This window comes from Crocuta crocuta, unplaced genomic scaffold, assembly GCF_008692635.1.
Source record: "Crocuta crocuta isolate KB4526 unplaced genomic scaffold, BGI_CrCroc_1.0 scaffold516, whole genome shotgun sequence".
Taxonomy (NCBI): Eukaryota; Metazoa; Chordata; class Mammalia; order Carnivora; family Hyaenidae; genus Crocuta; species Crocuta crocuta.
The window spans coordinates 2,624,552-2,640,861 of record NW_027529538.1 but is presented as its reverse complement, the minus strand read 5'-3'; the positions used below and the strand labels follow the sequence as shown (position 1 = coordinate 2,640,861).

The 16,310-nt window shown below is 41.4% G+C and overlaps 1 protein-coding gene across 6 annotated transcripts in view; it reads right to left on the bottom strand.

Annotated features, from left to right (window-relative positions):
* SP140 (SP140 nuclear body protein) overlaps nucleotides 1-16,310 on the bottom strand; it is a 70,301-nt gene that overhangs the window by 26,581 nt on the left and 27,410 nt on the right. For 5 of the 6 annotated variants that reach the window (XM_077761368.1, XM_077761372.1, XM_077761373.1 and 2 more), the window contains 8 exons: nucleotides 13,786-13,869; nucleotides 12,922-13,005; nucleotides 8,013-8,093; nucleotides 6,782-6,865; nucleotides 6,298-6,381; nucleotides 3,153-3,239; nucleotides 2,819-2,935; nucleotides 2,003-2,056 (listed from right to left, as the gene is read on the bottom strand). In XM_077761368.1, the coding sequence (XP_077617494.1) occupies nucleotides 2,003-2,056; nucleotides 2,819-2,935; nucleotides 3,153-3,239; nucleotides 6,298-6,381; nucleotides 6,782-6,865; nucleotides 8,013-8,093; nucleotides 12,922-13,005; nucleotides 13,786-13,869 (675 nt within the window). The remainder of the gene's footprint in view (nucleotides 1-2,002; nucleotides 2,057-2,818; nucleotides 2,936-3,152; nucleotides 3,240-6,297; nucleotides 6,382-6,781; nucleotides 6,866-8,012; nucleotides 8,094-12,921; nucleotides 13,006-13,785; nucleotides 13,870-16,310) is intronic. The other variant, XM_077761371.1, reaches the window with a different exon arrangement.

Genomic DNA, 16,310 nt, shown 5'->3' with positions numbered 1-16,310 from the left:
GAAGGCTTGGCTCCTTGCCCCCCACCCATCTTCAAACCAGCCACACTACCTTGCTCTGATCATTATCCCATTGACACATAACCATTTCTCCACAGCAGGAAAGGTTTCTGATTTTAAGGACCCGTGTGACTACCCACATAATCCAGGACAGTCTCCCCATCTCAAGATCCTTCACCACACCCTCAAAATCTCTTGCCATGTGAAGTAAACACTAACAGGTGCCAGTGATTAGGACAAGGACGTCTCTATTTCTGTTGATAGAAGATTCTCAGGTATCCCTGAGAATGTCATGGGGATTTCCCATGTATATCCCTCCCGTGTATGTCATGGGGATTTCCTCCATTAGACAGACTCTTCCACAGGTATTTCCTATACTATCGCATATCTAGTTTTTATTTCTGGAAACATGGTGGAGGGGATGTGTGAGTCACATACAAAATTCCTTCAAAGAACCTTTTCTGTGATTGAGTTTTCTGACCATTACTATCTCTGGCACATTACCAGAAAACTGTATGATCACACTCTTGATTATTACTACAGACCACCCTCTCTCAACAGCAGAGCTCCTAATTTTAGCATCTTTGCAGCTTGAAAAAGCTGAGAATTTTCCAAATCATCAAGTCTTGATTCCTTTTATCAGTTCTTCCCTCTATTTACCTCTTTCCCCTCACATTTTACCATGAGCAGAAAAAAATAAAGCCAGCTGCACCTTTATCACCTTGCTTAAAAATCTCCTTGCTTAGAAATATCCAGAAGGTTCTGCTTTCCACATTTTCTGCAGGACAGAATTTTGCTAAGCATTCTGCCACTGTGTAGTAAGAATCCTCTTCCCTCTAGTTTCCAGAAACATGTTCCTTATTTCCTTCAGAGCCCTTACCAGTGACACCTTGAACTTCTGTATTTCTACTAAGTCTTCATGATGCTTTGCATATTTTCTAAAAAGACCAGAAAGATTTTCTCTACCATGTCCTTCACTTCCAAGCTTTCTCTAGTAGGGTCTTCAGCCCCGTATTTCTACAAACAAACTGCTCAAGGCAATCGAGACATTTTCTATCATTCCACTTATATTCTTCCCGCTGCCCAATTTCCCTCTGCCCATTGTCCAATTCCAAAGCCACATTCACATTTCTAGAAATGCATTATTGCTGTGGAGCCTGGGTGGCTCAGCTGGTTAAGCGGCTGACTTTGGCTCAGGTCGTGATCTCGCAGTTCACATGTTTGAGCCCCGTGTCAGGCTCTGTGCTGATAGCTCAGAGCCTGAGGCCTACTTCGTATTCTGTGCCTCCCTCTCTCTTTGCCCCTCCCCCGCTCGTGTTGTCTCTCTTTCTCTCTCAAAACTAGGTAAATATTTAAAAAAATTTTTAGAGATGCATTATTGCTGCACTACACTTCCAGCAACCAAAGTCTGTATTACTCTTCTATTGCTGCCATAACAAATGACTACAAATTTAGTGGCTTAAAACAATATAAATTTATTATCTCATGGTTATGTCAATTAGAAGTCTGACAAGGGTTTCTCTGGGCTAAAACCAAGGTTCCAGTAGACCTTCATTCCTTTCTGGAGGCTGTACAGTAGAATACATTTCCTTGACTTTCCTAGTGTCCAGAGGTCATCCATATTCCTGGTTCCTTTCCTCCATCTACCTTCTCCTCCAGCCAGCAAAATGGCACCTCTCTGTGACTATCTTCCATAGCCTCCCCCCTACCCCACCTCCACAGCCAGGAACAGCCCTCCATGTTTCAAAACCTATTCCATTATATTGGGTGCACCCAGATAATCCAGAATAATCTCCACTTTCAAGGTCCTTAGCTTAATTATATCTGTAAAATCTCTTTTGCCAGGTCAGATAACAGATTACAAATTTCAGCAATTAAGATATGGACATGTTTAAACAGACATCCTATTGTTATCTCTTATTATTGTAAATAGTCATAATGCTACTCTAGCATTAAAAAACTCATTTTTAACATCAAAAACAAGTAACATCTTATGCACTCTTACTTCGTTTCCTCTTGAGTTTTCCCAAAGTAGAGTTGTTTCTAAGATCCACAGTATCTAGAAAATAACAGATTAGGGTGAGGAAACAGAAATTAATAAATAAAAGTTAAAAATGTTGGGATTATTCATACTGCAGAAGGCTTGAATTTACAAAGATGTTTGGGTTTATCATTTCTACTGACTTGAGGAGTCCAGGATGGGCCTTCCTTTACTTCTCAATGGTATTTGGAAAAATACTCTTAAAGACCTATGTACTTCAGTCTGCTCAGGGATATTTGTTTAGGTCTTAAGATTTTTGTGAAGATTAAATAAAATCTTATGTCCAAGCATTTACAGGAAATCACTCTGTAAACCAGTGACATGCTAGAGGGTGTCCATCAAAAATATGTGCTAGGCCAAGAATAGTCTTTCCTCATGACAAATAAGTGGCATGATTGTTGTCTCTTGAGACTTTTCTAAGGTTGTGACAAAATGACACTATTATCTACTAGCAGAAGTATGGTTTGCTTTCTTGGGCTCCACAGGAGGTTGGGTGTGACAGGGATGGAAATCATTGTATAAATACAAGCCTTTATGATTAATAGACTAATGTAGTCAATGAGATACTGCCATCTTTAAGAGCATATTTCCACTACATCATTCATGAGTAATCAGCAGGGCCCATCTTGTTAAACATGACTTTATAATAATCTCTTGCCTCTCTATTATTCCGAAAGGAGTCAGGTCAAGTAAAGCAGGGAACAGGATACTGGGATGGGCCAGAACACCAGATACCATGTGGTAAAGTCATGCCCATCCCACACCCACAGGTAGCCTTACCTATCATGGCACATGCTTTGTTATCTGCAGTACTTGCTTCTGGACCTTCTGGCACATCTTTTGAGAAGCACATAACACAAGAACACTTCTCATTTCCATGTACTGGCAGCTCTGCTCCTGGGCCAAAATTGTGATGTATGAAGACTTTTATTTACCCCAGTGATCCCCTTTTCTGTACCTATCTGGATCTCTACTTGTCTACTTCTTCCTCTGAAACTTTCCATTGGCCCTCCCCATCTCTGGCCCTTCCTTTAAGTCTCCCTTTTCCCTTCCTTATCTTTTTCTCTTTGTCAGCCTCTGTTTCTGGTTTTATTATTCTTTAAGTCATAATTACCTTGTCCATCATAGGATAGTAGGCTGGAAGTAAGCTCTTCTGATTCTTCCTTGCTATTTATTTGGAGAGCTTCGAGTTCACCAGATGCTAAACAAGAAAATTACAGTTTGGGGATCCCAAGACAGTGATTAGGGAAGAGTTTCAGTGCTTTTATGCTGAACCCTGATATTCAGAGTTAGAATGAGCTGCTTTCTGGGAAAAGACTATTCCTGCTCCAATAATCACAACCAAGAGCTGCCAATGCCATGCTTTTCCCATCTTTTGTACCTCATTCTGATTTCTCTACTCTTACTTTTCTGCCTGTAGTCCTAAGAATAAAATTAAAAGATCTTAACCTTCCAGGAAAAAACCAACTGTTTTTTGAAAATTGTAAAAAAGTAATTACCGGAATGAGTTTTAAACTCATCTCAATTGGCCAATCACTACTTACATCACAAACCACATTTAAAGCAGGCCAATTGGTGACAGCCTTACACTTCTGAAAATTAGCCAGTCAGCAACAGCCACTCTCCAGAAAGCTTGTGTCTATGACTAAATTATAACCTAGTTGTAAACTCTCCTTGGTTCTAAAAGTCTGTAGTCCCTGAACTACAGGCTTCCTAAAACTCTAATAAAAGCAAGTTCCTTTTTAAAAGAATTGTGTCCTGTAAGTACAGTACCTGCTTCCACCATGTACCTTGCTCAGCAAGCAATCAATCCCTCTTTTAGCTTCAGATGTTGCATGATAGCCTATCCCTTAAAAAATGGAGTGCCCACCAAGATCATTTTGAAGAGTCTAATTTAGGATTGTCCTGTGGGACCTTTGGACCAACAGATGTAAATCCACAGCCTCTTGTGCCCAACTCAGATGGTCTTCCTCATCAATCCATCTCAATAATGACTTGAGCTCTGACTTGTTTCACTGAGTTCTTGTTTCTGAATTAATCTTATTGTTTAAAGATGTATATGCAATCAGATGCAAAGTAGTTAGACATTTTGGTTTGGAGGTACAGCAGTTAGCAAATATTCGGGTAATGTTTTTATTTTTCCACTGTTTCACTTACTCTCACTTTTGTCCATTTTTCAAAGTCTTGTCTTATGTGTGTTTGCTCCTGATTTTCTAGTGCTTCTTGAATGTTAGAAGAAACTGATCCAAAGCAAACAGATGGAGGCATAGACCTGATAAGTACCCTATCCAAAGCTAATTAATGGATGTGGGTCTATTAGACAGTAGCCAATTTGTACAAAGATATTTGGTCACCCTTGGTCTTGAGTACCCCCCTGCCCCGCAACCTCTTGTCAATTGAAAGAAAATAATTTAGTTTATCACATAATCTGAGGTCAACTATTATCATGTAATAGAGCCTATGTCCCCATTGTAGTCGTTGCTCTCTGGATGAACCCAATACCCCATTCACTTGCATGGCACTGTTTGCACTAATGACTGCATATGGTGGCTTCATTGTTATTTGTCATGGGGTTATCTTGGCCAAAGCTACAGTCTCCCACTGACAGAACTTTACTTCCTCTTTGTACTTTCATAGTACAAATGGCAAAATAGTAAATGGTAAAATTTTACGAAAGATGACTTTGCATTTCATTGGGAACTTTGGGCATGTCAAAAGTAAACAGTGGATTTGATAGTATTTTTAACATTTATTTATTCATTTATTTATTTGTTTGTTTGTTTGTTTATTTATTTATTTATTGAGATAGAGAGAGAGTGCTAGTGGGGGATGAGCAGAGAGAGAGAGAGAGAGAATCCCAAGCAGACTCAGCACTGTCAGCACAGAGCCAGACGTGGGGCTTCACTCACGAATTGAGAGATCATGACCTGAGCCAAGATCAAGAATCAGATGCTTCACCGACTGAGTCACCCAGGCCCCCCTGATAGTATGTCTATAAAAGAGAAAAAGATGACCAAAAGTTCCCATGTCCCAACCAGTTACTGCTACTTTCAGACCATCATCTAAGTTTTCCTTATATTAAGAAAAAATCCCTATAAATTTAGTAGGTAGAGACCTATTCTGCAAATTAAACTACCAGATTAAATATACTAAAGAAAGAATAGCTTTAGAATTCCTAGAAAATTCTCCTAAGCATAATCAATTTATGTTTTATTTTTAATTTTTTAATGTTTATTTATTTTTGAGAGACAGAGAGAGATGGAGTGCAAGTGGGAGAGGGGCAGAGAGAGAGAGGGAGACACATAATCAGAAACAGGCTTCAGGCTCTGTGCTGTCAGCACAGGGCCCAACACAGGGCTTGAACTCACGAACGGTGAGATCATGACCCAAGCCAAAGTCTGAAGCTCAACCAACTAAACCATCCAGTTGCCCCTACACATATTCAATTTATAACTGATTTGAACATTATTATGTCTACAGTATGCGTAACTCAAGATTTGAAAGCAACCAGCAAAATAGGTATATTTCACTTCTCTGTAGTGCCTAATTCAATTACTATAATCTTTTCTAAAGCCATATTCTTTTTAAAATACATTTATGCTCAGCTTTGTTTGATGTCTGGTTTGATAACAATAGCTTACATTATTTACTTGGGTAAGTCAATGGCTCGTGTGGATAGTTATTTTCCAGAAATGTACTTGAGTCTCAATGTGGTAGGCATACTTCTCAATGTCTCCTTGGATCCCCTTCCCTGATCCCAGGGACTGTGACTATCATGAGATATTACCCCCATTATTAGGTTATGCTATATGGCAGAGTTGATATTAAGAAAAAGAGATTATTAAGCCATGAGATAATCAATGCTGGTGAGGATGTAGAAATAAGGAAGCGTAGTGCACTGTTGGTAGTACTGTAATGTGGTAGAGCCACTATAAAGGACAGTATGAGGGTTCCTCAAAAAATTAAAAATAGAGCCACTATTATCATCCAGCCATTTCACTTCTGGGTATATATCCAAAGGAAACAAAATAACCATGTCAAGGAGACATCTGTGTCTCCATGTGCACTGCATTATTATTTACAATAGCCAAGACATGGAAACAACCTAAGTGTCCATCAACAGATGAATGCACAAAGAAAATGTGCACAAAGAAAATGTAGCGCGCGCGCGCACACACACACACACACACACACACACACAGCGGAATACTATTCAGCCATTAAAAAGGAGGGAAATCCTGCCATTTGCCCTTCCTTACATGATTCACTTTCTGGTGGTGAGGTCAAGTCTTCCTGTGGCTCTTCTTCATTATACATTTCTAAACAGGCACTGCTACCTTCTGCTGAATAGAACAAAATCCTTTAGCAAATCCAGCATATGACCAATGGAAACCATAGTAGAAACATTCACCCTGAGAAAACCAGACCCCCAAGGTGGCTCAAGTATCTTCCATGTAAGAATGTCCCTGCCCTCAGACCCTCCTGCCTTTGAGTTCACTCGACCTGGGAGTTAACATAGCTCATGCTACTATCACCAGAGGCTGAGAATGGTCACCCATCTCCCTCCCTTCCCGTACACCTAATTCTCTCTCTGTTTTTGATCCTTTTCACTTGGCTGTACACATTTCTTCTATATGGGTAAGTGAAGGGGAACAGTGGAAGGGGGAGAGGAAAGGGGAGATTTTCCTCCTTGTAGACAGAGACACAAAGATTCAGTGAAATGGGAATTGAAATTATAATCACCTTCCCCATAATATAGTAGTTGACTGGGCACTTCCTCTGGTACTTCTTCACCAGTCATTTGAGGAGCTTCAGGATCACAGGACCCTGAAGGGAAAGAAGGAAAGGAGGGGAGCCAAGATGTTCAAAGCACAGGTGAGCTGCCCTTTGGGAAAAAGGACATCTGCTTCAAGGACCCCATCTGAGATCCAACTGATCCCTGCTCTGCCTCTGTTTCCATCTCCATCACCTGACTCTCCTGCTCTCTGCTTCATTTACTTTCTTCCCATGGATCTGCTCCAAACATTTCTGCCTCTGCATTAGGAGAATATTTGTGCATCTTTGATTTCATGGGCTATGCTCCCCCAACTTCACCTATCTTTTTACTTTTCCATCTTTTTTTTCCCTCAATGGTGATCTTGATCTTTTCTTTTCTGCTTATTCCTCCTAGCTCTGTTTTTCTAGGTCTCTTTAATTCCTATAGCAGGATCCATTCCTTCTGTCACTCTCTCTTGATTTCTTCTCCTCCCTGCTGGCATTCTTTATTTGTGAAGTGGAAGTCTCTCTGCATTAGGCCCTATTCTGGTCCTCTTCGGAGCCACAAGCCTCCCTTTGGACTCATGTGTGACCATATTGACCCCTGCTAGCCTCAAACAGCCACTACCTGTAATGAGATGTTCAAGGCACAGGTCTCTGCTCTTCCTCTTATCTGACCTTTGGGGGGAAGAACCAGTATCCTTTATATGTGTTTGCATGTCTTATCTCTAAGGAGCAATAGCCACAGTTTCCTTAGCTAAGCCCTAAAGTTTTATGATGAAATCTCACTTGCCCAAATACTTTGAAAAGAAAAAAGTGCAATATAATCCAAAACCTGATGACAAATATGTGACAAAAACTGTAATTTGGGCTGGGGAGCTCTTGATCTTTCTTTCTGACAAGTAGATCTCAGAACCACATTTTTTGAGGCCTACCCAAGCTTATGACAATATAACAACAATATTAAGCACTCGAAACATACTTAGCTTTAATTCTTTATAGAAAATAAGGAGTGGGTAGGGGTTAAATCACAATATTGAGTCTTTTGTATAAGTAGATATAAAGAGTGTGAAGGAAAAAAGATGCTGTCTTTCCCAGTATTTATCTATTATAACATTAAGATGGAGTGTATCTATTCTAACAATAAAAGCCATGCTATTCAGCTCTAAATGCAGCCACCTGATACCCTACAGCCCAGAGCTGGCCATCCCTTTCTTACCTGGCCCACATGCTGGTGAGGAGCTCAAGACTTCCTGAGGCTCTTCTTCATCACTGATGTCCCAGCAGGCATAGCCTTGCTCTGCAGAAAGGAATTAAACACACCAGCCATTTCAGTACACAACCAGGGGAGATCATGGTAAGAAAACTCATAATGAAGACAGGGGACATTCAGGTATCTGCTAGGAGGAACTGTCCCCGTCCCAAACCATCTGGTCCACCTCTGGGCTCACCTGGCCTGCAGATTAACTTCACCTTGTCACTATCATCAGTCTGAGGACCACCCACCATCTTCCTCCCTTCGTTCACACCTAATTCTAGCTTCCATCTTCCCCTCTCCCATTGCCCCTACTCATTACTTCTGTCTCTGCCCTTGTCTCCCACTACCCGTGTCTCCATGTGCTTCTCTTTGTTTGGATGTATTTCTGTCTCTTCTGCTTCTATCTCTTCTTTCTTGTGTCCCTGATACTCATTAGTGTCTTTATGTCACTCATTCTTTTCTTGCTCCCTTCTTTGCTGGCCCTCAGGAGAGGCATCCCTGACATAGTACAATAGAACCCAATCAGGGGATGGGGTATGGAGCAGACCAGGCCAAGGCAACACCACCAAACGCCGGGGAAAGTGGCTTAAAGTCCCACATATAAAAGAAAGATCAGAATATCACAACCACTAAAAATATGTACACTATCATTAGAGATGTGGCAGAAGAAATAGGGTGGCACCCTGCAGTGAATAGGAGACACAGAAAACCACAGGGATGACAACTGATTTAATCCTAAGGTGACAAAGCTCACCGTGTTTATATGGGAAAATAATATGATCTGACTGACATCTTGCAAATCACAATCGTGCTAAAGTGGAGAAAATGGATGGGAGCAAGAGGAAATGGGACATTCATGCTTTCTTTAATGAGGGAGCAAATCCTGGAGAAGGAGTTTCTAGTTTCACAGAAGAAGCTGTTGGTTTCAATTTGGGAAGTGTCAGTTCCTGAAAGTCATCCAGATGGAGGGGATCCTGTGATAAATGCCTTCAGATACATAGATGGATGACCTTGGGAGACAGGTGTGCCTAGCAGGCATGCATTTGAGACTCATTCTGTTACCTGAGAGTAGCTGAGACTGCCAGGGAAAGGAATATTTCTCTGCCAGTGTGTCCCAGGAACCACTCTCTTCCTGGGGAGATTAAATCTGAAGGCTCACGACTGAGACCCTGTTTGCTGGAAGATGCTCCTGTCTAGACTCGAACTTCAGTGTTACAAGAGCTTAGCTTCTTCCCTCCCTATACAGCAATTTTCACTCCTTATTGATTTTTAAATTATTTTGGTATAACTCTCTACATAGTTCCCTTTGTGCTTCCCTCTGCATTATTACTGTTTTGGTATTTATTTGCCAGATAATTGTATAATCTCTCTAATTTTCACCTCTGTATCTCACCTCTTAGTGAGCTTATACACTTTCCATGTTGTCTCTCACTTTCTCCTTTACTATCTCTGTTTCTCCGAGGCTTATCTTCCTGGATGCTTGTAAAATTTCTATTATTTCATCTATTTTCCTCAGTCTCACAGATGCTTCCTCCTAAACTAACAAAAGTTCTTCCCTTTTCACATGGACCACAACACCATATGGCTTTCTCTTATCAGCTCTATCCTAACAGTCTCCCAACAGACCTTCTACAGTGGAAACCTAGCCAACATTCACAAAACCTATTTCCATGTTCCTGGTACTTCCAGAAGTAGGCTGAAAATGATTTCATTGCCTCAGCTGCCGGAGCCTGCTGGTATTTGGATTTTCATGGGCATTTAATAAAATCACCCAGGTCCTTCTGTCCTGGTGCTGTAGCCTACTTTGCTTTGCTATACCCTTTGCTATATCCTGTCTTCCTATGTTCTCTAGGCAGAAATACCCTGTTCACTCAGGAGCTCTGCTCATCATTATCCTTAGTCTCTCTCACAGTTTTGAAAGAAGCAAAACAGAAAATGGACACAGGGCCATCTGTATATATGTGAATATGTAGAAGCAAATGGGAGAATGGGAGAAGGACAATATTTTTTTCTGTGCTGATTAGAAAATAAAGATTTGTTGAGGTGGTTGGGGATTTAAATCAGAATTACTTTCTCCCTCTTCTACAGGTAGACTGGGCATCTCTTTGGTTCTCCTTCATTAGTCATTTGCAAAGCTCTGGAATCACAGGTCTGTAGAGAAACAAGGACATGATGGACCATGGAGGGCAATGGGAGCAAACCTCAGCATGTCCGTGACCACCAGGAGGGGAAAGCAAGCTGCCTGCTCCATGCCACCCCTGGGAGGCTGTCTTGTTCTGCTTTCTGCCATCTTGTTACACTTCCTCTGTCCACGTCCGGGGGTCCCACCTGCATTTATGTTTCCTAGTGGTCTATCTCTTCCATTGTCTGGGCTTCTCCCCCATCTGTTGTTTTTCACTCTTGCTTTTGTTTTTCAGTAATAATGCATTCCTTTTCTCCTATTATCCTTCCAAGCTTTCTTACTCTAGATATCTTCAAGCCCAAGTGGTTGAGTCCGTTCCCACACTTTGTCTCAGCGATCTCCTTTCTCTCCCCACCAATGTTAGTTTTTCCTTAATGAAGGTCTTATGTTGGATCCAGTTTCACTCCTTTGGGGTGATCTGTTGGGGCTCCTGGGGTTTCCTCTTCTAGTTCTGACCACAGAACCCCACCCTGACTGCCAGGTGGCTTCCCTGTCACTGTCAACCTCAGTGACACACCCACTGCTGCCCACTCTGCCTTTTCTGCTTTGCCCTTGCAAAAATAACCAGTGTGCCTTTCTGTGCTTTGTTCCCCGTCCACAACACAGAGATTACAACAGTTTCCCTGCCTGTGTCTTAAGGTTTTGCAAAGGTCAAAGGAAGTCTGGCACAGCCCAGTAATGTGACAGAAACTGTCAGAAACCTTGCACACCTTGTCTCCCACACTTCGTTTTCTCTCTCATTTTTCACCCTTCCCACGTGTGTCTGCCTCTTCCTTTTCTACCTACTGTATCACACTCCTGGGATCTCTTGGCATTCCTCTTTGTCTTGATTTGTTTCTTTCCCCGACTCTGATCCCACCTCCTTTTTTCTCCTCATGACTTCCTGATGCTATGCTTTATGTCTTTTCCCCATCTCTTATCTTGTTGCTTTCTAAGGATCAGAAAAGACATCTCTGAGACAGTATCTAATTTCCACATGATTTCATCAAATTAGTGACCAAGAAAACTGTCCAGAATGGTTTCGGTGTCCGATCATAGGGCCAAGCATGTGCCAAAGCTCAGATGAGCAAGAGTTATCAGATAATTAAAATCACTGAAAAAATATTATGCAAATTTTTGAAGTAATTGCAGGACAGGAGGAGTCATGGGAAAGAAAATGGATTTAATCTTTCTGATAACAAGAGGTTATTGGCTTAATGTAGGAAAGTAGGATAAATCAATCTGCATTTTCAGAGTCCTCTGGATCACCTGGAGAGATTGGGTGTGATAGGAATATGACTGGGGCAAAGATGTGAGACTAAAGGCTGTTGCTCTGTCTCCAGAGAGAAGACAGATCTGACTGGAGCATTTGTCTTGGGTGTGGAGAGGAATGGATGGGCAAGAGACAAGTTCAAGGTACAGCTGACGAACCTGGATGACTGATAGGCTGTGTGAGTTGAGGGAGGGGGATCAGTCACTGATGACCCTCAAGTTTCTGTCTGAAGAATGGAACAATGGTGTTCTGTACTGAGATAGGGAACACTGGGAAAGAAGTAGATCTGGTGTCAGGAAACATGGCACATGAAATTGTGGGTGTTTTGTATTGAGTTTCTTGTAAAACTTCCAAATGGAGGTGTCTTTCAGACATCATGAGACGAGCCTGGGCCAGACATAAGTGTTTGGGGATCATAAGTTATAGATGGGAGGAGACGAAGATGCCTAGGGGGAGGTTCACTGCCTCTGAGAATATTACCGGTGCCATATTGATAACTGGGGACATCATAACCTGAAAACTCATTGCTAACATGTTCCAACCCTAGTGCCAGACTTGTTTCCAACCAGTGACTCTTCTCTTAATTCCTACCATGTCCCAAACTGTCTTCTATATCCCTGTAAACAGGGATGTTCACCTCTGCTGAATTTTCACTCATCTCCTTTAGCTTTTTCTCAGTATATAATTTCTATGCTTCTCCCCACCTTTCTGTTTCTTAGTGTTCCCTCCCATCTCTGCATCTCATTCTCTACTTGTTTAAGAGCTTATCTCCTTCATTCCATGATGCTTCTATCTGTTCTCTCTAGTTCTTAACTCCATTTCTAATTTTTCAACCTAAGAATTAAAACTGAAAACTTAAATTTCAGACTTTCTGCATGTTTTGTCCATGTCTATATTTCTTCTCCCACATTACCAATGTTCTGGACTGTGGCCATTGACAAACAAGCAGAGATCCTTGACTTTTCCAGGTCCACTTCAAAACTCTTTCACATGAGTTCTCTGTATTGCAATTACACTCATTATACTCATGTTCCTGGCACAACCTCAGAGAAAATAGGTTGAAAATGATCTCCCCTCCTGATAACACATTCCTGCTTGGTTATATTTAGACTCCATGTCTATTTAGGTAGGATTGTCAATCACTCTGGTCTGTCTTCATTTCATGACTCCATCTATATTTTTCATTCTCTGTCTTTGTCTATGTTCTACACCCAGGGAAACACCAACCAATCTGAGATCATCCTTCACTGATTGTATCTCTCAAAGGAAGCAACCAGAAGCTGGCCATAGTCTGTCTATGTGCATAAGTGAGTATGGATGGATTGATGAATGGGTGGATGGATGAATAGGGAAGGGTATGAAAGAATAGGTATTCCCCTATATTAACAGGAAAATAAAGCTTTGATTAGATAATAAGTCATCTAAATCCTAATTACCTTCTTCATCATAAGGTAGTAATCTGGGCATTTCTTCTGATTCTTCTCCTTCATCCCTTTGTAAAACCACAAGTTCACAGGACGCTGAAGAGAGAAACAGGAACATGATAGACAGTTGGTCTGGACTCTATTTGATGTGGCCAATACTCAGAGAGCATTGGAGCTCTGATGCTCAGAGTGCAGGAGAATGGCTCCTCATGAAGAAAAGTATGTTTGTACCAACCAAACTTGCTCTGCCTTTTTTTTACTACCTTTTTAAGCTCCTTCCCCTTCTCTCTCCTTCCCTCTTCTCCCTTTAACCCTGTCCCCACATGTTGCTGCACTGCATCTGTACCATGAAGCTATGGATCTTTTTGAATATCATTTGCTCTCCCTGACTTCTGCCAACTGTTTGCATTTCTGTCCTTTTGTTCCTTGATGATGTTCTATATCTCTTGGCTCCATTATCTACTTATTTATTCTCTTAATTCACCTTCTCTGTCTCTGCTATACATAGCTTTCATTAATTCTCTGCAATCCCTAGGAAATAAGTTTAAGATTATCTCTCCCCTCTCACACCTCAACCTGGAAGTATTTAGATTCCATGCACATTTAGATAGAATTGGGGCCACTTAAACAACTTGATTAGTGCCCCCAGTCTGCATTTTTATTATTTATCCATCGTATTGTTATATTATATCATTATTCTATTTATATTTATCTATATCCATATCTATCCCTTTTGCTTCCCATACACCTGAGAAAAACAACCAGAGACTGAGTAAAAGTGTGTATTTGTGTTTGGGAGAAGGAAAGGAAGTGTCCCTTGCATACAGGCTGGCAAACAAATTTAATGAAATAATTTGTCATTTAAATCATAATTACCTCCCCCATCACCTGGTAGCAGTTTGGATATCTCTTCAAAATGGCCACCATTTGTCCACTGGAGAGTGCCATACTCACAGGAAACTGAGGGAAACACAGAAATGACCAACCAGATATGGTGATGAGGGAACAGACCTCAGCATGCTGAATTCTGGTGTTCAACGCTCAGGTGAACTTCTCCCTCAGGAAAAAAAAACTTCACCTAAGACCCACCAGAGTCATGCTCTGTCTCTTATTCTTCTGTTATCCTTCACATGCATCCTTTCTCCTCATTATTCAGTCACCACACACTATTGTTTCTATATCATGAAGGATTGGCCATCTCCATGAATCCCTAGGTTTCTTGGTTGTTTTCTTCTTCATGGCTCTTTATTGCTCTCTGTCAGTTTCCTTACTTGTGGCCCAGTTTTTCTTTTTAGATATCTTGCATCCCACATGGTAAGTCCCAATCCTACCAGCTCCTTCTCCTTTTCCCTGCTCCTATCACTGAAATATATTTGTTGGATGAGGATCTTCTTATGCTGGGCCCTGATCCACTCGCCTCCGTACCTGAACATTTCCTGGGTTCTCTGGTGTGAACTCTGCACTGGTGATGCTGGCCACCCTGACCCTCTGCCAGCCCCACACGACCATCACCATGGTCCCTCCTCTTGTGTAACAAATTTGATCTGGTAAAAGACCCTCACACGCTGCAGTGCTTCTATTTCTTTATAAAATAGGAAGAAGCAACATTCTGTCTAAATGCATAAGTTTGTAGAGATGAAATGACATGTTGTTTACCAAATTTCTTTGAAAAAATCATAATTTTTTCCAAACTTAGGGACAAAATACTAACCTTATCAATAAACAGAATAAAATACAGTTTTTATTCTCTAGGGAAGGTAAACGTTCAGTTGTTAGAAATTCAAGCCTTTACTATGAATAGGTATGAAAGACATTGCCCTTTCTTCAGCATATTTCTCCTAGAATGTGTACTCAGGAACATTTATGTGACTCATGGGATTCTAGGACACACTGAATCTTTTGACTGTGGTGTGTGCTCAGAGTAGAACACATCAGGAAACACCAGCTGAAAACCCAGCCACCTGACACCCTGCAGCTCAGCACTGGCAGACCCCAGCCCCACCCCCACTTCCTTACTGGGCCCATGTCTTGATGGGGAGCTCAAGCTTTCCTGAGGCTCTTTTTCATCACTGGTCTCCCAACAGGCCTTGTTGTACTCAGAAGAAGGGAATGAAATCTCACAGACATCTCAATTTATGACCGAAGAGAATTCACAGCAAGAAAATAACAAAACCAAATAAGCCTGAAAAGCTGGAATGCCCCATTCTACAAAACAATGGCCAGACCTGAGGTTGCGTTCTCTTCAGTAGCTTTCACTGGAGGCAGAGAATAATTCACCCATCATGGGAAAATGTTCCTTTTCTTATGCATCGTTCTTTTTCTACTTCTTCCCTTTACCATTTGATTCTGTCAATCTTACCAATCTCTATCTTTGTTCTCCTGCCGTCTCTTGGAACTTCTCTTTCTCTCAGTGTTTTCCTCTCTTGTTCTCTGTTCTGATGACTTTTTCCCTTATTTTTTCTGAAAATTCTATTCCTCTTCTACCCTTTGTCTCTTGATTGTTCCTCTCAGTTGTCTAGTTTTCTCTAAAGAAAGGCCTCCCCAGGGTGGTATATTTTAATGTTTTTTTAAATTTTTTTTATTTTTGAGACAGAGAGAGACAGAGCATGAGAGGGGGAGGGGCAGAGAGACAGGAAGATACAGAATCTGAAGCAGGCTCCAGGCTCTGAGCTCTCAGCACAGAGCCCGACGTGGGGCTTGAACCCACGAACGTGAGATCATGACCTGAGCTGAAGTCAGAGGCTCAACCAACTGAGCCACCCAGGCGCCCCAGGGTGATATATTTTAAATAGGATTTACCCAGAATGGAGAAGGGTACACAGAGGACAGTGAAACATAACGATAGTCTTAAATAAGGCACATGAAAAGGCTCAGATATGAAAGAGATATGTAACGTTTAAAATTATTGGGGGAGAACGTTTATTCTATCTTGAAGTAATAATGTAGGAGGCAGATGATGATGAGGATGGAGAAACAGGCAGGTGGCTGGCTCACTGTAGGTGACCTTGGGCTCCACTGAAAGAAACATTTATTTAATCCTTGTGTATTAAGAAGTAGGAAATACTTCTTATTATTCCTAAGTAGGATAATAATACAATTTAGTTTTTATTTTCAAATGTCCCATTTAGTTGAAGTGCGAATAATGGGCATAAGTTTGGAGGTAGGAGGTAAATAGAAGTCTGCCTCTGAGAACAACAATAGTGGCAGAGACATGGATTAGAGACTCCACCCTGGGGATGTGACAGATGGGCAGGTGGGAGATATTCTGAAGGTGACCACGTTGGAGCAGTAACATGTATGTCATTGAGGGCAAGAGGAGTCTGGGACAAACTACTAGTTTTCCAACTTGAAAAAACATAGATCAGTAGTGATCTATCATGAGAGAAAGAACGCTGAGGAGT